Here is a 19,633-nt window from a genome sequence, read left to right as displayed (position 1 = left end):
CTGCCCCTAGAGGAAAAAGAGAACCATCGCTATGTTTCAAACGGGAAGAGTGCCTTGTTTCTGATGCGGGGGACTGGATTCCCTCCCTCGGTTTAGCATGGTAGTGACAGGACCCGAGGAGGCGCGCCGCTTCCCCGACAGTTGCCCAGCCTGACACCCGCTGCTCCTCCGCTTGCACCTAAATGTCTGAGCTGCAAAGCAGGCAGAAATGCCCTCCCACCTCCTCTCCCTGGCTTCTGCCTTCCCGCTTTGTTGCCGTCTGTAACTTCTTTGTTCCGTTTACTGAGAAACTGACGCTTAAAGTCAAAAGACCCACTGTCAGGAGCAAAGGCTCGCAGCCACCATCAGACCTTGGGGGAAAGGCAGGACTGTTCACCCAAGGACTGAGGCTCCGACTGGAGAAGGAACAGCGAGAAATCTGGGCCAGTAACTCCGGGAACAGCCCCTGCGGACTGGTCCAATTCTCCAAGGGCCGGGGAGCCGCCGGGCAGCCTTACGATGAAGCAGAGCACGGGCTCTTAACTCTGCAAGCGGAGTGAGCAGAGCGCACTCCCGGAGCAGAGGGTGTTGGGGGCGGGGAGAGGCCCCAGGACTCCACTTTGTATGCAGCAGCTGCGGGGCAGTGAGTATCTCTGAACAAAGCAGCACGCAGCGCGGGGGTGAGAGATTGGGGTTTGCTCGCAGCTGCCGCCTGTGCTGAGCGAGTCTCCCACCACACTCGCTAGGCGAGCACTGGGGTGCAAGGAATCGGGGGGAGGACGGAGAAGGGAACGCAGCGTGCCATTCTTGTTGCGCGGCTACGCATCAGTTCTTTTGAACCATGGGAAGGAATGGCAACTATCAGAGCCAAGGGGGAAAAAAAGAGCTAGAGTGAGCAAAACAAAGAGCGAGTGTGGGCCGCGGTGACTTCATGCCTCACCAATGTCCCGCCCACGCTGCTCCGAGCTGTTGCTGCTGCTTGCCGCCGGGGCCGCCGCCGCGCCTGCCGGCCTCCGGGGCGAGGCGCTCGGGAGCGTGGGGCGGTTTCCTAGCAACTCTGGGCCGGGTGTGAGCCCAGCTACAAGCAGGTCCTGAGCCCCCCGGGGGGCCAGGGCAGGACCACCTCTCCCCCGCCTATCACCGGCCTCGCCTCCCTCGCGTCCTCGCTGGGTGCACCCCAGAGCGCGCCAGCTGCCCAGGCTCTGGGCAGCAGGACGCCTGAGCCGCGCACTGGGGCCAAAAGGACAAGGGTACGAAGCCCTCGCCCTGCAGGGCCGGGCTGCTGCACCCCCGCGGACCTCCCCTCCTGCGCTGGCGGCCGTGCGCTCCACTCCCCGCCAGGCAGGGAGCCGCAATGCCTCGCTCTGTGCCTGCGGGTGCCGGCTGGTGCTTCTAGGGCGCTCCCACAGCCGCCTCCCCCTGCTGCTGGCACCCCGAGTTTCCTCCCTCGCCAGCCAGGACGCTGCCGCCTTGTCGTTGCCCGCTGCCCCGCCGACGAGTCTGCAAAAGTGCAACTAAGCGGAGTTGGCCTCTCTGCCCACCTGTGGAAGAAGCTCGCGCTGATCGATGCGCCATCGACTTTTTTTCCCCTTCGGCCTCGCCGGCGTCCCCTCCCACAGAGGCAGCATCACCCAGTGAATGTACATTAGGGTGGTTTCCCCCCCAGCTTCAGGCTTTGTTTGGGTTTGATTGTGTTTGGCTCCTCGCTAAGCTGATTTATGCAGCAGAAGCCCCACCGGCTGGAGAGAAACAAAAGCTCTTTTCTTTGTCCCGGAGCAGGCTAGGGAGCCCTCGCCCCGTCGCCGCCCCGAGCCCTCGGCCGTCCGAGGAGGCGCTTCTCGCGGAGCCCGCGGAGCCCGCCGTGCCGAGCCGCGAGGGCCGCCGGGGCCCTGAGATGCCGAGCGGCGCCCGGGCCCGCGTCCCCGCACCGCTCGCGCCGCGCCGCGGGGTCCGCCTGCCGGGCCTGCGGGAACGGTCCTAGCGACACTTGGCTCGCAGGCCCCGAGGTGCGCCCGAGAGGCGCAAGCGCGCGTCCTCCGTCCGGAACGCAGCCGGGCGGCGGGCGTGGGGCGGGCTGCTTTGCATTATGTGCGGCTCGGCCCTGCCTTTTTTTACCGCTGCATTGGTCTGCCTGCAGAACTGCCGGCGAGGTCCTGCCTCGTTCCTCCGGGCGGCCTGGGTGTTCTCACTTGTTCTTGGACTGGGCCAAGGTGGTAAGTTGTTTTGTTTTGTCTTGTCTTGTTTTCTTCTCTTCCCCGAAGGTCTTGGGCTGGCACGAAGAACTGCCCCGCCAGAGCATCCCCGCCAGGTAAGTTGCGGGGTCAGCCTCTCTCTGCCCTGGGAACTTCAAAAGGGCGGAAATGTGGCAGGATCCTCCAACGCAGGCTGCCTTCGGGAGGCCAGGTGTCAAGCATTTCTGCCCCGGAGCAACAGCAATAACTAATCATTCTAGGAGAGTCTGTGTGTTGCTCCTGGGTGTTGGGAAAGTAGTAATAGAAGTTTAGAAGAGGGGGTTGTGTTTACAGAAGCCGTTTAGGAGTTCTGGCCCATTCTTGAGGGCATCGTATGTGCAGACTGTGCTCCCCATCTTTCTAGCATTTGGGTCTACTAACCCCTAACTTGCATTTGACTCAAGGTTGTGAATAAGCTGGTTATGATGGGAGTGAGTCTTCCATTTTTGAGTCCAGAAAAGAAAAAGACAGCAACGTGTGAGTTTCTTCTATCCTAGTGCTGAATCTGAATGAATTAAACACAACATTCGTGCTTTTAAGTCACTGTCCTTTTGGCTTTATTTAAAACAAAAAAAAAAAAAAGAAAGATAAGAAAAAGAAAGAAGGAAAACAGCTTTCCTAGCTAATTGATCCCTCACCGAGATGGTCTCTGCCACTGAGAAGCAGAGAGCACGCTGGAGTGGGATGGGCAGCTTTCAGTCCAAGCAAGCCAGATTATGTCAGACTTACCTTGATTTGGAGAGGTTACCTCTTCATAAACTTTATTGTCCTCATCTGTAAAATGAGGATAATAACACCTGCCTTCCCTAAATCACAAAGGAAAGTTCAAGTCAAATAGTACACGAGAGGGTGTTTGGGGACTTTCGATTTAAATAATCACAATCAAATAAAAGGTGGTAGCCTTGGATTGTTGCCAAACAATAAAACTAATAGTACTAAGCATCAACATAGGGTGAGTTCTGTTTTCAATATAGGCCAAACATGTATTTTTGCCAATGCAATGATTATTGACATATTTTTTTTTCTTATTTCACTTTTTCTCTGTTTGATCACCAAGCCTTTAAATTCTATTAGAGTCTTTCTGTGACCTCTCAGGCTCCAAGACAGTTTAATTAATAGTTCTAATTGTTCTGTAGACTAAAATTTACTCCCACGCTTTGAATGATGCACCAAGTTTCTGCCTGAAGCTAATTAAAACAGTTAAGTCATAAACTTATAAATAGGGCTTATAATGGAAACATTCAGCTAACTTCACTTAATTGTTGCATGTATAGTTGTCCAGTATTTGTTTCAGGGAGATTTATCCAGTTGTGTGAAATGGGGGCAATTAGAATAAATTTTGTTCTTGTGGTTCTTTTTTTATGTTTTAATTTCAAAATTAGTGAAACTTCAGAGAAAGGAAAAAGTAACATTCATTATCAGTTATCTCTTAAATAGAACATGCATTTGTTGCAGCACATTTTCCGCTGAGCATAATTCCATACTGTTTTCAGTAAGTAATAAAGTGTTTTTCTAGATGTAATAAACATACACTACTAAAGGGACCAAAACTTGTGTCAACAATATTTTTCCTCACTACATAGGCAAAGAAAAAAAGTCCTACTTGCCTCTAGAATTTCCTAATAATAGTAATTTTTTTAATATTCATTGTACTTATAAAGATTAATCAAGTCCTTGGGAAATAGCATTGCATTTCCATACAGAGACTATAACTGATTTGAAGCAAATATTATGAATGGGCCCCTTTGCACCTGCAGACCTGAAAAGGGAATGTTTATCTGAAATCAGAACAAGGCATCCTTTTCCCAGCCTTTGTCAATATACAAAGGTTTCTGATGTATACTGATTTGCATGGCAGTTAAAAACATGCAAAAAATGTAAATTATAGCTAGTACGACTCAGAAAATTAGAGAACAGCGTAAACTGTTGTACTTTTGTGATATAGCTACAAGTCTCAAATTATATGTCTTTACAATGCAAATTAGATGCTTAAAGCAGAATAGAAATTTAGGTATCAGTTACAAAGGAAATCTTGTTCCCTTGCTCAGTAGTTTACACCAAGAAAATGCTGGAGGCAATAAAGCCATGCAAAGAGACCATAAACTGCACAAGAACAACTTAACTTCGGATTAAATTTTTGAATTAGAATTTATAGGTCTCAAATGCATAGTGCACTTTTAAAATAATGAATATATAGTAAGCAGTGGGGGATGATATTAATAAAATCAAAAGATTTCTGATGGATAAAAAAATTACTGCAGTTTGTTTTTCAACTGTTCCTGGTGGAAATTACTGACAATTAGAGAAACAAGACCACTATAAAATGGTTAATGAGTAACTGGAAGACATAAATAATACCAGTGGTTAATATTTGAAGAGTTAATGTAGCGACACTGTTGTTCCTTTTAAAAGAGAAGATCTTTTGTTACATAAATTTTTATATAGCAATATGTGTGACAAATTTCAGAACTCTCAATTTCTTTTAAAAAGTGGTAACTATTATAGTAATGAAATTTAACCTTCTATTTATTCAGCTAGCAACTATTTATTCTTTTAAATGACAACCAACTGGATTAGCATTGTTTTGTGACTGTAGCATTATTTTCCTACAAGACATACTTCATATAAGTGTTCTCAGAATTTTTATGCTTATCTAGAGTGATTGAATATTTAATAGAACCAAGACATCATTAAAAAAAATCCAGTCTTCCAAGTTAGTTGCATAATAAGCATCCAAATTAATTCTATCTTAATGTATCTGGGACACTTTGTGATCAGTTAAGAAGTCATCAATGCTATAAGGAATCACTATATACACCCGTCATGTGGCTTCATTAACTATCAACTCAAAACCAACAATTTCTTTCAACTCTGCTCCCATGATCACCCGTTTCCCCAACTAATTATTTTGAAGCAAATACCTCATATAATCATATTTGAGAATATTTCACCAAATTAAAATTACTACTGGAGGAGGAACACACTGTTAATCCCAAAGCATGAATGATTTTAGTTGAAATGTATGGCAACAAGAATGTTTACAATCTTGAAAGGGAGGGATTATAGAAAAGAGGGAGGCAAGGAAAGACAGAGTTTCAACCATTCTATTATGGTGCCATTGAAAATATTTTTCTTTAAAGAGTATGCAAATGTGAGAGTTTTTTGATATATGCATATATATGAAGAAAAGAAAATAACACAAATATACTTCCCCGTTAATTGCTTTATCCCAATGGAATCACAGCATGTATACATTGTTAAAGTTTCAGTTTTATGGATCCACCCCTCCTTGTATCATCAGATTTTCTCCTCTTTACTAGATCATCTATAGCAGTATCCATATATGTTGCAATATCTCTCATCTACTATTTTTAACTCCCCTTTACTGTAAGTCCTTGAAAGAATTTTCCATAACTCTTATCTCCAATTCTCCTGTCTTTTTGAATCCATTGAAACTAGGCTTTCTTTGTCACCTCTGCAGTTTCACTCTGTTAAGACTGGGGTGACCTCCAAATTGCCAAATCCAATGGCTATTTCTTAGTCTTCATCCTGCTTGACCTATCATCTGTAGGTGAGTTGCCACTGTTGACTTTTCCCTCCTTGGAAACAATTCTTCCCTTGCCTTCCTGGACCCATACTCCCTTGGTTTAATCTTCTCTCTCTCTGATTTCCCAACCTCTGAATGTAGGATTTAGTGCTACATTTAGTCCTAAATCCCAGAGGATTTAGTCCCTGGGATTTCTCTTTTCCATATATACTGAGTCAGGTGGGCTGATCCAGTCTTGGGTCTTAAATACCACTTTTGTACTGACACCTCCCAGGTATATATCTCTGGTCCTGACCTCTTATCCAATCTCCTGAGGGTACAGCAAACTGTCTGTGCAGCATCTCCACTGTGTATCTGAAGGCAAAATGAACCCTTAAGCATTCAAAACCAAACTCCCAATTTTCTCACCCAATCTTCATCATAACACTATAAAAAAGGTAGAAATATAGTCCTTGTTTTTGAAATGAGGAAACTGAAGCACAGACAAGATAAGTTGTCCAATGTCACTTAGCTAGTAAGTAGAAGAGATGGGATTTGAACATAGTAGAGAAAGCCTGAAATTTCCTTCATAATATGAGCTTCCTAAGTAGTCTCCGTCATTTCAGACCTTTGTCTGCATTTTCTCTCTCCATGAGAATCTTTCCATGGCTTCCCATTGTCTTTAGGCTTAGCATGGGGTAAAACTCTCTCCCAGAACACCCCAGGTCCAACCCTGTCTTGCTTATGTCCTATGTCAGCATCCACCTGTGACTGCCTTGAGTGGAGAGACTGTGCCTGTTGTTTTTGTGTCTCTGATGTCTGGCACACAGTAGGTCCTGATATATTATTTAGAGTAAATGACTCCATGGATGACGTGAGAACAATAGTGAGCAATTTTAAATTGGGCAGCTAAGCAAATAAGCTCTAATCAGCTCTAATCCTCACTAGAATTTGAACTTAGAGGAAATAAAGTTTTCTTCTAAAAGTGGGTTACACCATAAAAGACTTTTGTTTCTGCTTTCCCTGTCCACTCCAGAAAGCATTCTCTTGACCTTGCAGGCAAAGCTTTAGCAGAGATTAAAAATGAGACTTAGTATTCTTTTATCTTATTTTTTTAAGTTTGTTTTGCTTTCACAATTTCTGTGACAGTTATTTTTATTGTTAATAATGAAGTATGAAAAATAATTCTGATTCTTTACCCTCAGTGCCAATTTTATTTTGTTTTATGTTATTTATTTTTTAAATATTTAAATTTTCAATCTGGGAGCATAGATTCCAGTTGCCCTGAATGTACACACCCCTCAGTGTCAATTTTAAAATTGATTTCTGTTTAGATTACACAAACTGGAATTTGTAGTCAATTTTAACCAAATACTTTAAGAAGTAACAAAAAGACAAGCATTCTAACTCATTTAATCACTATTCATTCAGACTTTATGAAAGTACTTTAAAGCTGTAGGCTCTATGACAGGCACTATACTGAGTTCTGGAATTAAAAGAATAACAATAGTTAAACTTTGTGGGGTATTTTCTGTAGGCCAGGCACCCTCCTGGACACATAATGTGAAAATATAATATCTTCTTTAATGTTCACAACTCTCTGAGTTATGTACTGTTATTTCCATTTTGTAGGCAAGAAAACCAATTAAGGAGGCACTGAATGAATAACTTTTCCAAGATCTCTTAGCTGTTAATAATAAGTAATGGACACAGACTTCAGACCTGTGTGGCTTGGGTCAGCATTCTCACTCATTATAGTCTTATAGACTGCCTCCTACGAGTGAAAGGAATCCTTGGAGGGCCCAGCTGTAGTGCCTCTCTGGCCATGGCCCCAACCACAGGCAGGACCTCCATCCAGAATCTGTCACCCCCTGTAGATCAGCTCCATAAGTCTCTGCTCAAACAGCCCAAACTACTCTCAGGGCCTGCCTTCTGTGGGTCAACCGTGCCACCTGTGTGCCAAACCACAGGTGAGGGTGGCCAAAGGCAACTGATGCTGAAGAAGAAAACAGAGCTTGGACATGCAGGCTGAAGTGTCCACGCAGGTAAATGACAGACTACTACAGGTACAGAATAAATGCAGACATTTGAGAGAAGAGGGGCTGATCATGGGCTGGAGGGGCAATACTTCACACACTGCCATGTCTCCAGCCAGAAATCTAAAGAGTTGGAAATTCTAACTTCTAAAACTCAGACCTAGCCATCTAGGTCATTATAAATGTACATTAGTCAAGGAAGGAAGATAGAACTCATTTTACCTACTGGTCTCTTAGCCTGGTTTGTAACTGTTAAAGATTTAGTCTTGTTCTGCTTGCTGCCGTGTATACTCTTGCTCTTGGCCCTGAAAAACTTAGGGGTAGACTTGTCTACTAGCTTAAATATTATTGGGGGAGGGCGGGGAGAAACAAACAACAAAAGCACCAGAGACCATTGCATAAGGAGAACTACCTCATGTCAAGGTGCTTTTTTATTTTAGTAACAGATCCTTTTTGGTAAGCTCCAAGATGTATAGAGATTACATCAAATTCTCTCTTACAAACAGTGTTATAGTGAGAGTCCACTGTGTGCATATTCTTAATTGAGTTTTATTTATTTTCCTCTATTAATCTAAAACATGTCACAGGAAAGAACATTTTACTGACATGAATGACCTAATTTGGTCGCATTACTCAGCTGGCGTATATTCAATATTTAATATCTATAAGAGAATGGATATGTAGAAAAAAACATAGCCACACTGCCTTCATGGAGTGAATGAACTACCTTTTTCAATTTAAAATCAATCTTAATGTGACCTTCTTTTTACTTTCACAGTAAGTTAATATAATCCACACACCAAAATAAACAGTGAAAGTCAGAAAGGCTTCCATTGGGATTTCATAATTTAATTAAAATAGCCCCACCCTTCAACAGAAGTACTAGAATAAATTCTTGCTAAGAAACTACTCCTATTAAACAGATGTATTAAAGTTATCTTCCCTGAGTTATTTAAAAAGCTCTCCACCTAATATTAGTTTAGGAAATAAGAATAGGATTATTAAATTAAAATTGTAATGTTAAATTACAGTGGTGTTCTCAGATACATACTCTTAAGATGATTTTAAAAGATGCTTTGATTTTGAGTGCTGTTATTCAAAGTACTAAAAGTTTATATTTTAAAACAGCACATAAGGCCTTTAAAAGTGGCTTTTCATGCTGACCTTATCAGTCAGCCAACCATCATTGCTTTAGTGGTTTTAGAAATGATTTATCTCTTTGCCAGGTGTTTTTTTGTTGTTTTGGCTTGGTTTAATTGACAGATACTATTGGATTTGTCAAAGACAGCATCTGTTGCAATTCCAGATCAGTATTGATGCAGTTTGTTTATTCTAAAGGATTTCCAAAAAAGTTCACAGTCCCTAGATAGTACAGGGTAAGAAACCAGAGTAGCTGTCAAGGGCTAGTTCAAGCCAAAGTCGATGGAGTTTGGAAGTAGGAGTACGGGCTGGTACTGAACACAGGAGGATGGAAGAGTGGAAACATTTCAGCACTGGAGAATCACACCAAATATGTCTTATTAGGTATATGAGATGTGCAGTGGGTTTTGGCCAGGAATGTTTTAATGAGGTATGTTTGATGCCTTGTGAGGAATTCAAGGCCACATGATGCTCAGTGACATCCGATGGGACTGTGATGGCCTGGGAGAGGGGAAAGGGCTCCTGAGAACATGCCTGTGGCCCACTGCAAGCAGCAATGTCCATCTGGAGAATGAGGCCCAGTGCACGCTGGTAGGGGGCACATGGTACTAGTTTACAGGTCTAGGGCTAACTGTTGTCCACGAAGAGGTCAGCATGGCATTGATCCATAGCTCACTACTCTCTGAAGTGAGATAATCCGGTGATAGACTTGTTAGGGGGCAGAGATTGACATATAGTCATTATGAAAGTCAGACATCAGGACTTTTTGGGTAAATTCTACCTCACAGAGATGAGTTGATTTTGAAGCTAAAAACGACAAGTGCCACTTCTGACTGAACTACTTGCCAAGAGTAGAAATGTCAGAGCCATCACTGGATGTGACACTCCTCATCTTCACGGGGTAAACTTCTCAAATACTGCCCAGATGGCTTGTGTTATTTCCTCCTACACTGGATAATTATCAATTCTTTTGAATTTACTTTTTTCAGCAATAAAAGCCCATGTGTGGAACCAAGTTGTTCTTGGCCCTTTGGACAAACTAGATGCTTCTATCCCTATGTTAACTTCAGGCTCTAAAGTACACCAGAATTGGGCCTTCAAGTTCTGTAAGGCTGCTGTGGTTGCAGTGGACCTACCGAATGGTCAGTCCACTTGAGGATCTTTGTTAGGGGTCCTTATTGACAAGCAGGGAACTAACTACCCAGTAAGTGCCAAGAAATGCTAAATTACCTCTCCTTTTGGAAGCCGACTTCTTAAGCCTAGTGATACTCTTGTGCATGAATTTCCTAGGAGGAATTTGAACTCCCAAACACTTTACAAGTTGGTAATGGAAGTCCAGGTTATTGGGTGTTTCCTAGCTAAACAGGGACCTCTTCTATCCAAAAGACCACAGGAGATGCCATATGAACACTGGGAGACTGTCAGGAAATTCCAGAGTCCGAGAGGGCATCACCAATAACTTATATACCCATGGCTTGTTTGGTAAAAGATCTTTCATTCATTTTTTTTCCTAAATAATTGGCATGCAAAGGCAAAATGTGGTAGAAATCTGGGTGCCTCAGGGTTGTCCAGGAGACAAAAAATTAAGAGCCACAGGTACTCATGCTGCATATGAGAACACATAAGCCTAAAACCTCAGTGTTTGGAGTTTGGTTGTTAATTATTTGGGAATCCAGGCCAGAAGGGGCAGATGATTTGAGCTATCTCTGTGTACTCAGTGGATTGCAATGTAGGTCTGGCAAGGTGAGGAGACATCCTATAGTCCCAGACATGGTGAGAGAGTAGCTTATCCATATACTAGTTGATTGTATATTTTAAAAGGCAGCTTGGGGGGCTTTAGCAGAAGTGTTTTGTTTGACCCAAGAAGGGGTCAAGTGTTGGAAGACAAAAGAGGTCTGAGGTCCAAGGTGAAGCTGAGTAGGAAATGGAGAGGCTCAGGTATCAAAAGACTAGACATGAGGTGCTGGATATTGGGGGATAATTTTGTCGATTTTGCCAGTTTTTATTGATCCAGCTTGAGGGACTGACTCTCAACAGCAACCTAACAATACTGTGTGATTTTTACCAGACAGCATATATTTGGGAAGCGGACAATAGAGATGCAATCATGTAATAAAAGAGCCTGGGAAATTCTTTAAGGAAGTTTTCTCTAACCCTCCTGTCTCCCCTTGGGGTGCCGTCCTTCTGTTATCTGCTCCCTGCTGTTCCTTTTTATAGCACATTTGTTAAGGTTCTGTCTTGTGTCAGGTTTTGCTGTTACTCTCTAGAAGCTTCACACAGGCAGGTACCCTCTCCCTAACACCCTACACAATGCCATGACTTAATCCCAGGTGTTAAATAGTTGCCAAAACATTTATGGGTAGAGAAATGCCATCAAAATCTTAACAACTTCAGAATTCCTTAAGAAGTGAAATTTTCTTTTCTTTACTCCTAGATAATAATGTCCTTCCTCTTTTCACTAAATTTTTGCCCATTCTCTTCCTTCTAATCAAGCAGCTCTTAATAATACTAACAGAGTTATCCTTGGGCAGGATAAAAACAGTTCCAGTAAAACCCTAGTTACTTAGAATGCATGCGAAAGGGGGTATTTTACTGAATCAAATTCTATGGCCATTCATATGCTGACTCTTGCTTTTGAAAATATTTTAAGATGTGTGTGTACATTTTCATGTCCTGGTACATCACTTATATTTTAAGTTTTCTTTGGTATTTGAGGAAAGCCTCACAGTTATCATTTGAACAGATTTGCAGAGCCTCACAGTTGCTGTTCAATCAATACAGCAAAAGGTACTGCTTGAGCACAAACTCCTGCACTTGCCATTGGACTAGTTTCTGTGGGGACAGAGAAGTAAGGTGTCATGTAGATGGGATAGCTTGCCCTAAGGAACAGTGTAAGCACAAAATACAAAATAGTGGCATGGGGCTGAGGTGCGTGGCTTGGTCATTAGTGCTATAGGGCTTTAGACTTCTGATTCAGACAGGAAATAGGTCAAATGTATCTTGATGCAAGACAGACCTCCAAGTCTTTTCTAAATATTAATACTTAGTTTTAGTTTTTCCTGTACTTTATCAAGGAATTAAAGTGTAGAGCACTGATTAATTGAAGGTTCCAGCTACTTAGATTTTTCTATACACACAATACATCTTTGTTAGGCATAGTGTATTTCCAGAAACACCTCAAGATTCCATTGTTGCTACAAACCAACAATGCTTTGGCAGTGAAGGAGTTTGGGAAGACTTTCCAAATTATCTAATATAGTATCCTCCCTGGAGGAATTTGCTTCTTACTAAATGTATTTGCATATGTGTCGTATGTAAATTACACACATGCATAATACACAGCTAAGTAAACAAAACACAAATAACTAAGCAACATACATACAAAAATCCTGTAATTGGATGTAGGATGTAAGGATCACAATGCAAATTTTACAAGGATTCAAAAGTGGAGAGATCAGCTACAGCTGAAGGGAGCAGGAAGGATTTGCATAAGTGAGGTAAGTTGAACACTGAAGGACTGGCAGGATTGCAACAGAGGCAGTGCACAGGATGGCTGTACAGGCAGAGAGGGGCATATATATTGACCATGACATAAAGTATGGGGGGGGAGTAAAAGAAAGAGCTGTAGAGTTAAAAATAGGTAGATTTGTTGGAACTTTATGCTGTGGTCTGAATGTTTGTGTCCCTCCAAAATTCACGTGTTGGAATCTAATCCTCAATGTGATGGTATTAAAGGTGGGGCCTTTGGGAGGTGACTGTGTCATGAGGGTGGAACTGTCATGAGTAGTATTAGTGCCCTTATGAGAAGGGCCTGAAGGAGCTTGTTTGCCCCTTTCACCCTGTGATGACACAGCAAGAAGGCACCATCTATGAGGAAGGGGCCATCATGAGTAGCCAAATCTGTTGGTGTCTTCGTCTTGGACTTTCCAGCCTCCAGAACTGTAACCAATAAATTCTGTTGTTTATAAAGTACCCATTCTAAAGTATTTTGTTTCCTGAATGGATTAAGACACATTACTTCTCAGGTGGCGCAAAACATCTAAGGGTTTTGTTTTTCTTTTCTTTAATTTGATTATTTAGTGGGGTAGTAATGTGATTACACTGTATCAGGAAAAGAATCTGGGCAACAATGTATGTAATTATATTTAGTGGTAGATGCTGTTTGTAAGAGACTAAGGAAATTGTTACAGTAAAGCAAATGGTAAATAATGAGGGCCCAAACTAAGATGCAATCATGGGGCATGGAAAGAGGGAACAAGGAATGCCAGAGATACTGAAGCAAAAGCTAATATTCTTGGTGACTGACAGGTTGTTGGGACTGTGGTTAGAGGGAGAAGTCATGATCAACCACAAAGATTGAAATAAGAATAAATAGGAAAACAATGTACTTAATAGAAATATGTCATTCAAATCAGGAACAGAAACATATTTTTGAAAACAGGAATCTAAGTTGGTGTCCAGCAGATTGTTGAAAACTCAAGAGAGAAACTTGGGCAGGAGTTTGGAACTGAAGATACTAAATTGGGGTCATGTTCATGAAGGGAGCTTTAAAGTCTTGTTAGCTCATAGAGCCATCAAGGTGTGCAGTTTAGAGAAAAATGTAAAAATAGCCTAAGACATAAGAGGAGTAGTTTGAAAATGGAAGAATAGTGTCTACTCACTGTTAAAAGGCAGAGGACATTTAAACATTGCTAAATGCTAATTGCTAAATGTACCTAGGAAATTATGGTTTGCCTTTGAGTGAGCAGTTCACTAGAGAGAGGAACCAATCTTGGCAAGGAAAACTCTTCTTTTACTGAAAAAAAGAACCAAGACAATTTTGAAAAGAAAGAACATTATTTAGATATTCTTGGTAATATAAAGTTAGGGTTATATCTTAAGTGGGAGGACTTTGTAGAAGTGCTTAGGGATTTGAGGACAAAGAATTAGAATAGCAAATGTGGGGAAAAAAAAAAGGAAAGTCAACAAGAGATGAATAAAAGTGGGGTCTAGGGGCTAGGTGAGGTGAGAAAGAAACTTGGAGGAGATTCAGTCCTTAACAGGCTCATGGTAATGTCCATAAGCAGCTTCAAATACTGAGATACAAGCTATTTCTTAGGATGCATCACCCCATTTGTGTCTGACCTACTTCTGTTTACTGTCAACTCCATGTTTTAGAGTTCTTTGATCAGTATCCTGCCTTCTGTCCCATCCTCTGGCTGTGCTTGAATTTGTCACTTACTCTGCTTCCCTTTGTTCTTTCTGGTGTACAAAATCTTTCATGGTTCTGTGATGTGATCCAGTGGTCCCTATAATGCATGAGGATTTGCTGCTTCAGTCTCTGGCCCCAGGGAGTCCTAATGGCTCTGTCCATGGTGGAGGCATTAAGGTGTGGGGTGGTTTGGGTATGGCAGAAAAACCTTGAGCAAGGTAATGAATGCATCATCAAATTTGGAAAAGTGTCTGAAGATAACAAAGATAGAGAGGGCATATTAAATAAGAACTGTTAACTTTGAAAGAATAAAAGTTGATAAGTGTTTGAAGGTAAGATTGAGGGAGAATCCTGCCAGTAGCCAGTGAGAGCAAGGATAATGTCAAAGCTGTGTTTGAACATTGCACTCTGAATAAAGCTGAGTTTTGATGTAGGGGAAACAGCAGATGAACCACTGTGGTAAGTCTGGAGAATATGGAATAAGAATTTTATAGGAAAATTTGAACTAGAGTTCATAGTATCCATATTAAATTTCCTGAATTTACCACCTCTGGTATGAAGAAAAAAAATAGAATCAATGCCAATGAAATTAAACTGAACAAATATAATAGTATTTGAAAATTTTTAAGATAATTAAAGTATTATGGAAGATTAAATATCTGTATAATAAGATATAGTGAGGTTAAAATCTTTTGATTATAATCCAGAATTTCCTTTTGCTTGAGCCCTGAAATAAAATGAATATTAGAAAAGATACAAGTATTTAGAATCATCTTTAGCATTGAGAATAGAGGAGAATTTACTATAGAGAATAGAATATAAAATATAATATTGACCTATACTTCAAACTATATTAGTATTATTAGTGATAGTAATACACTCATTACTAAGATACCTAATCTTACATTGGTATCACTCACTACCTACTCTGTTGAGTTTCTTATACTGCTGAGAGTTAGCAATAAAGTCTAAATAGAATATAAAAAATAAGTTTTGAATTTGAAAAGATTCTATTGTCTCATAACTAAACTCAATCCATAGGAAGGAGCAAGAAAATAATTTCCCTATTAATCTGAATAGAAAAAGATATGCAAATCAAATACTTGTAGCAATAAACAACTTTAATTAACCACTAACTGATCTGTAAGTGCAAATATTTACATAAGTTGTCACCAGTTCACTTTCTAAAAAACATGTAACTCAGTCTAATGTTTTTCTATAGACTGGCAGGTAAGAAATGTATTTTTTCACTGTGCACTAATTGTCCTTTATCTAACAAATTATACTCCTTCTAAGTTAATTGACAATGCTAATTGTAAGTAAACTTTATTGATATAATTACATCAATAAACTGCATCACTTTAAAGTGTTAATGGATGGGTTTTCACAGATACATAGACCTATGAAACTGCATTCTGCTGCAGTTAACATACTGAACCCTTCCATCCTTGCAGACGTTTGCTCATGCCTCTTTGCTGACAACATTAAAACATAAAATAGTGAATAATCATTCTGCCTTACAGGCAACTGTTGTGTATAGGAATTTTGGTGACCTTTTAAAATAAATATTTCATATTATAAATTATATCTTTAAAAAGCCCCATAAACTGATAGAATTTTACATGCTATAAAGCAAATGTTCTCTGCCGGTCATGTCATTTTAACTTGTGCTCTACTTTAAAAAATGTCACAGCTCATTGGATGAACATAGCACAGAACAAGGGGGAGCATTTTCCCTACCTCATCAGCAAGGAAGCAAAGCCTTAGCAAAGTTAATTTATGAAGTCAAGGTCAGACAATAGGCAATGGTTAGGACAAGAACAAGTTGCCTTCTTTCCTGTTCCAGATTTGGCTTCCAGGACAGAGCTGGAAATTCACAAAGGGAAACCGCAACTGCGAACACCATTTCGTGTGCTACTGCCTAATTAGCATGCAGCTCAGCGTTGTCCCCTGGCAAGAGGTTGGGGAAACACAGTTGTAAAAGGAGCAGCTCTCCCCTGTGCTGAACAAGTGCCAGCCAGTCTGATTCATGCGCTCAGTGAGGTGTTCAGGCTGGGGCTTTCATGCGAAAACTCAGAGTTTCCCTGGGCATCGAAATAAAATGAATTATGAAAAGGGCACAGAAATATTAGAGAGGTCTCCGACTCAGAGGGTAAGAAATAATTTTACTGGGGAGAATCTAACAGTCTCCTCTTTAGAGTGGGAAAATGAGATTACCTTAGCTCTGATGATAGCAAAAAGTAATGACATCCTTACTTATATTAAAGAGTTATCTTGAGCTACATGGGAATTGTTTTTGAGTCATCACTTAGGGACTAATAATACTACTAATTAGCATGGGATTTTCAGTCATACTCTGAAATAATTGTCTTTTTAAATGTTATTCTCCATTCCATCTAGAACAGCCTTTGTGTGAAAAAGCTCTGTGGGCAGAACTGGACTTAACCCTGGTCTCTGTATTTCCCTGCTGTGTGACTTTGGGATGAGATTAAGCCTCTCTAAGCTTTAGCTCTCCATCTGTAAAATGGGCATGGCAGTACTTTCCTCATGAGACTTTTGTAAAATTTCAATGAGATAATGTACATAAAGCACTTGGTATAAAATGTCAATACAGAGTAATCACTTAATAAATATTTGCTATTTTATTTTCCCTAATTTTATCATCTAGTAGATGAGGGCTGTCCAGAAAGTATCTATTGTATCCATATATCCATTGTATCCATGGCTGGATACTTTCCAGACAGCCCTCATATACAGATCATCAAGTGGCAGAATCAAAAGGTATAAATATCTTTTAAAACTTTCAAATATAATTTACAAGAAAACTAAATTCTAACTGAACTAAAATTCACTTTGAGTTTTGATTTATTAGTACTCTTTTTAATTGTAACTAAAATTTTTTTTATACTGTAGCATGTTGGTTTGATGCTCTAATCAAGTACACACCTGCAATGTGATTTTAGGTTTAAAAGGCACCATGTAGAAAATACATTCCTACTATCCTAGAGCATGTTTTAAACCTCCTTAACCATGGCATTTAAACTTTTGACATGAATAACAGTGTGCTTTTTTTTTTTTTAAGTGGGAGAAAGGAAGTCCATACCTGCCAAGAGTTGGAAGGGAATATAGGAAGAGCCCCTGGAACTCCAGTGTGTTAGATTGAAAACATTATTTAGAGGAACAGAGTGGGAAACCGGTGAATATTTTGGCTTTTATAGAAAGGGAGTGTGCTTCATAAACAGGACAGTTGGAATGTATGGAAAAGTTCCAGTGAAAACAAGACACAAAGCACATGACTAATATTGCATTTCCAAGTTAGACAAATGCAGCTTTAACCAGGATTTGCCTGTGAGGGGCCTCAGGAGCCCTCCTTGAATCCTGAGATTTTGATCCTTTCTGAAGTTCTGAGTCTGAAGTAGGAAAGCTGTACGGAGAGATGCTGTGGTTTTGACCCCCATCTTTCCGCCTGAGTTCCTCTCACTCTCTCACAGACTCTACCAGGTGAGTGTCAGAAGACAAACTGATATGCTCAGGTAAATGAGTAGCTGCAGCATTGAATCAAATGCACATGAAAGATAAGCCCTATGCTCACTCATCTCTTTCCCACATCAAATAATATGTCCAGATATACCCAGGATGTAATCTAAAAATAATCAAATAACTATCAACCAGATTTCTGCATTTCATTTCTCCTTCAAAACCAGCTTCAGGTCTACCTTTATGCAGAGAAAATCTTTCATCTTTAACTGGTGGTGTTCTCTTTCTCTGTTCACATTTACTGTAACCTCAGCGTGGATTGCCTTGTTTATTCTTTTACTTTCTCAATCAGTGCCACCAGAATAATTTGCATTTAGGGTGACCTTGGGCTTCAGCTTGCCTGGGAAATTCCAGTATATACTTGTTGCACCAGTGTATTTAATAGCGCCACTATTAAGGATCCCAGTGTCGATCATAAATCATAGAGTCACCCTATGTGTGTAAATGAATCATAGTGAAAAGTTCTGATATGATCCCATGTGACCAGGCTTCTTGTGATGACCCATTTCAACACAAATGGGGGTCATCAGTGACTTCACAGTGGTTCTTCTTGTAAATGCCATCACAAACTAGAATTTTGACTTGTGCCATCCCAGGCCACTGTAAGCTCTGACTCATGTTGGGATTGCCCCAAACAGGGCAGGGCAGGGCAGACCAATGGAATGTGTAGCATTGCCCTAGCATTTCTTAACCTGCCCAAGGTTGCACATTGGCTTTTTTCCCCATTTTGCTCTCCAAAAATCTTTATACTAGTATAAAACCCTATTATAATCACATGCCTTACTCACCATGTAACAGGGAGGTTCAAATTTGTCTCTGAAACATAAAGGTTACATATATAATAATAAAAGCCTTAAAAACCTGGCTCATGAAGAGCAGAGATATTAGAGCTATTTCTTAACACTGGCATTATAAGGAAGTTCTGCTCAGTAAGGAATTACTCAACTTTAGAGGGGCAAGGAACATTTGATGACTTGAAATTTTGTTTAGATCTGAGCCATGAGGAAAAATAAATGAATTTGGTGGTTTTGTAGCTGATGATAGTACCATTAAAAGGTGCTATTTCAGTTCAGTATTATTTCATCATACCCTCAAAGTTCTTTAGAAAGAAACTGGACTTACTTTGTAATAAATCATCAGAACTATACAATATAAGAAGACCAAATGCAAAATAAAAATTGTTATGCTAAGTATGCTTGTTTTCTAACATTTGAACACATCCAGATGAATCCATCCAGATGTGTATCATTGAGCAAACATAGTTATTGCTTTTGCAGCAGATAGGTTTTGGAATTAAAGATTATTTAAAAATGTAAGTAAGGCTGGGTGTGGTGGCTCATGCCTGTAATCCTAGCACTCTGGGAGGCCGAGGCATGCGGATCATTTGAACTCGGGAGTTCGAGACCAGCCTGAGCAAGAGCGAAACCCCGTCTCTACTAAAAAAAATAGGAAGAAATTAGCTGGACAACTAAAAATATATAGAGAAAGAAATTTTTAAAAATAAAAAATGTTAGTAGTCAAAAGCTATGAAAACTTGGGAATTAAATTGCCAAATGAACTTCTACTTAGAATATCATTTATTCATTATATAATTATGTGTACCAAGTATCAGGCTTATATGCTGAGTACATGAGGAAAATGATTTTCTTTAAGCATCTGTCCTCTAGGAACTAATAGTCTAGCATTCTTACTCTTCCAAGGAAAAACAGACACACAACACATAATGTAGGGATGGTCTACTTCATTCAAGTGATTTTATGCTTAGCAATTCTTTTAAAACATTTACAATTATTCTGTTTAAGACTCTTATTATTTTATCTTTCAAAACTCAGATAAAAATTTATCGGTTAGGAATTGTGCTTATCTGCTAGTAAGAGGATCTTTAAAAACACTGGATTAAGTAAGGTTAGGGTACAATTTCCTCTCACATCAGACAGAATTCTGAGAGTCAACCTGGAACAGGTACAGTGACTCCACAGTACCGTGACATGCC

The 19,633-nt window shown here is 40.6% G+C and overlaps 1 protein-coding gene across 1 annotated transcript in view; it reads left to right on the top strand.

Annotated features, from left to right (window-relative positions):
- Positions 1-225: 225 nt before the first annotated feature.
- The window catches only part of ITGB8 (integrin subunit beta 8), a 79,053-nt gene continuing 59,645 nt past the window's right edge, over positions 226-19,633 (top strand). Inside the window, exon 1 of the mRNA XM_012781000.3 lies at positions 226-2,192. Coding sequence (XP_012636454.1) covers positions 2,066-2,192 — 127 coding nt within the window. The 5' untranslated portion in view covers positions 226-2,065. The remainder of the gene's footprint in view (positions 2,193-19,633) is intronic.

This window comes from Microcebus murinus, chromosome 9 (assembly GCF_040939455.1).
Source record: "Microcebus murinus isolate Inina chromosome 9, M.murinus_Inina_mat1.0, whole genome shotgun sequence".
NCBI lineage: Eukaryota > Metazoa > Chordata > Mammalia > Primates > Cheirogaleidae > Microcebus > Microcebus murinus.
This window is presented reverse-complemented; position numbering and strand designations above follow the sequence as displayed.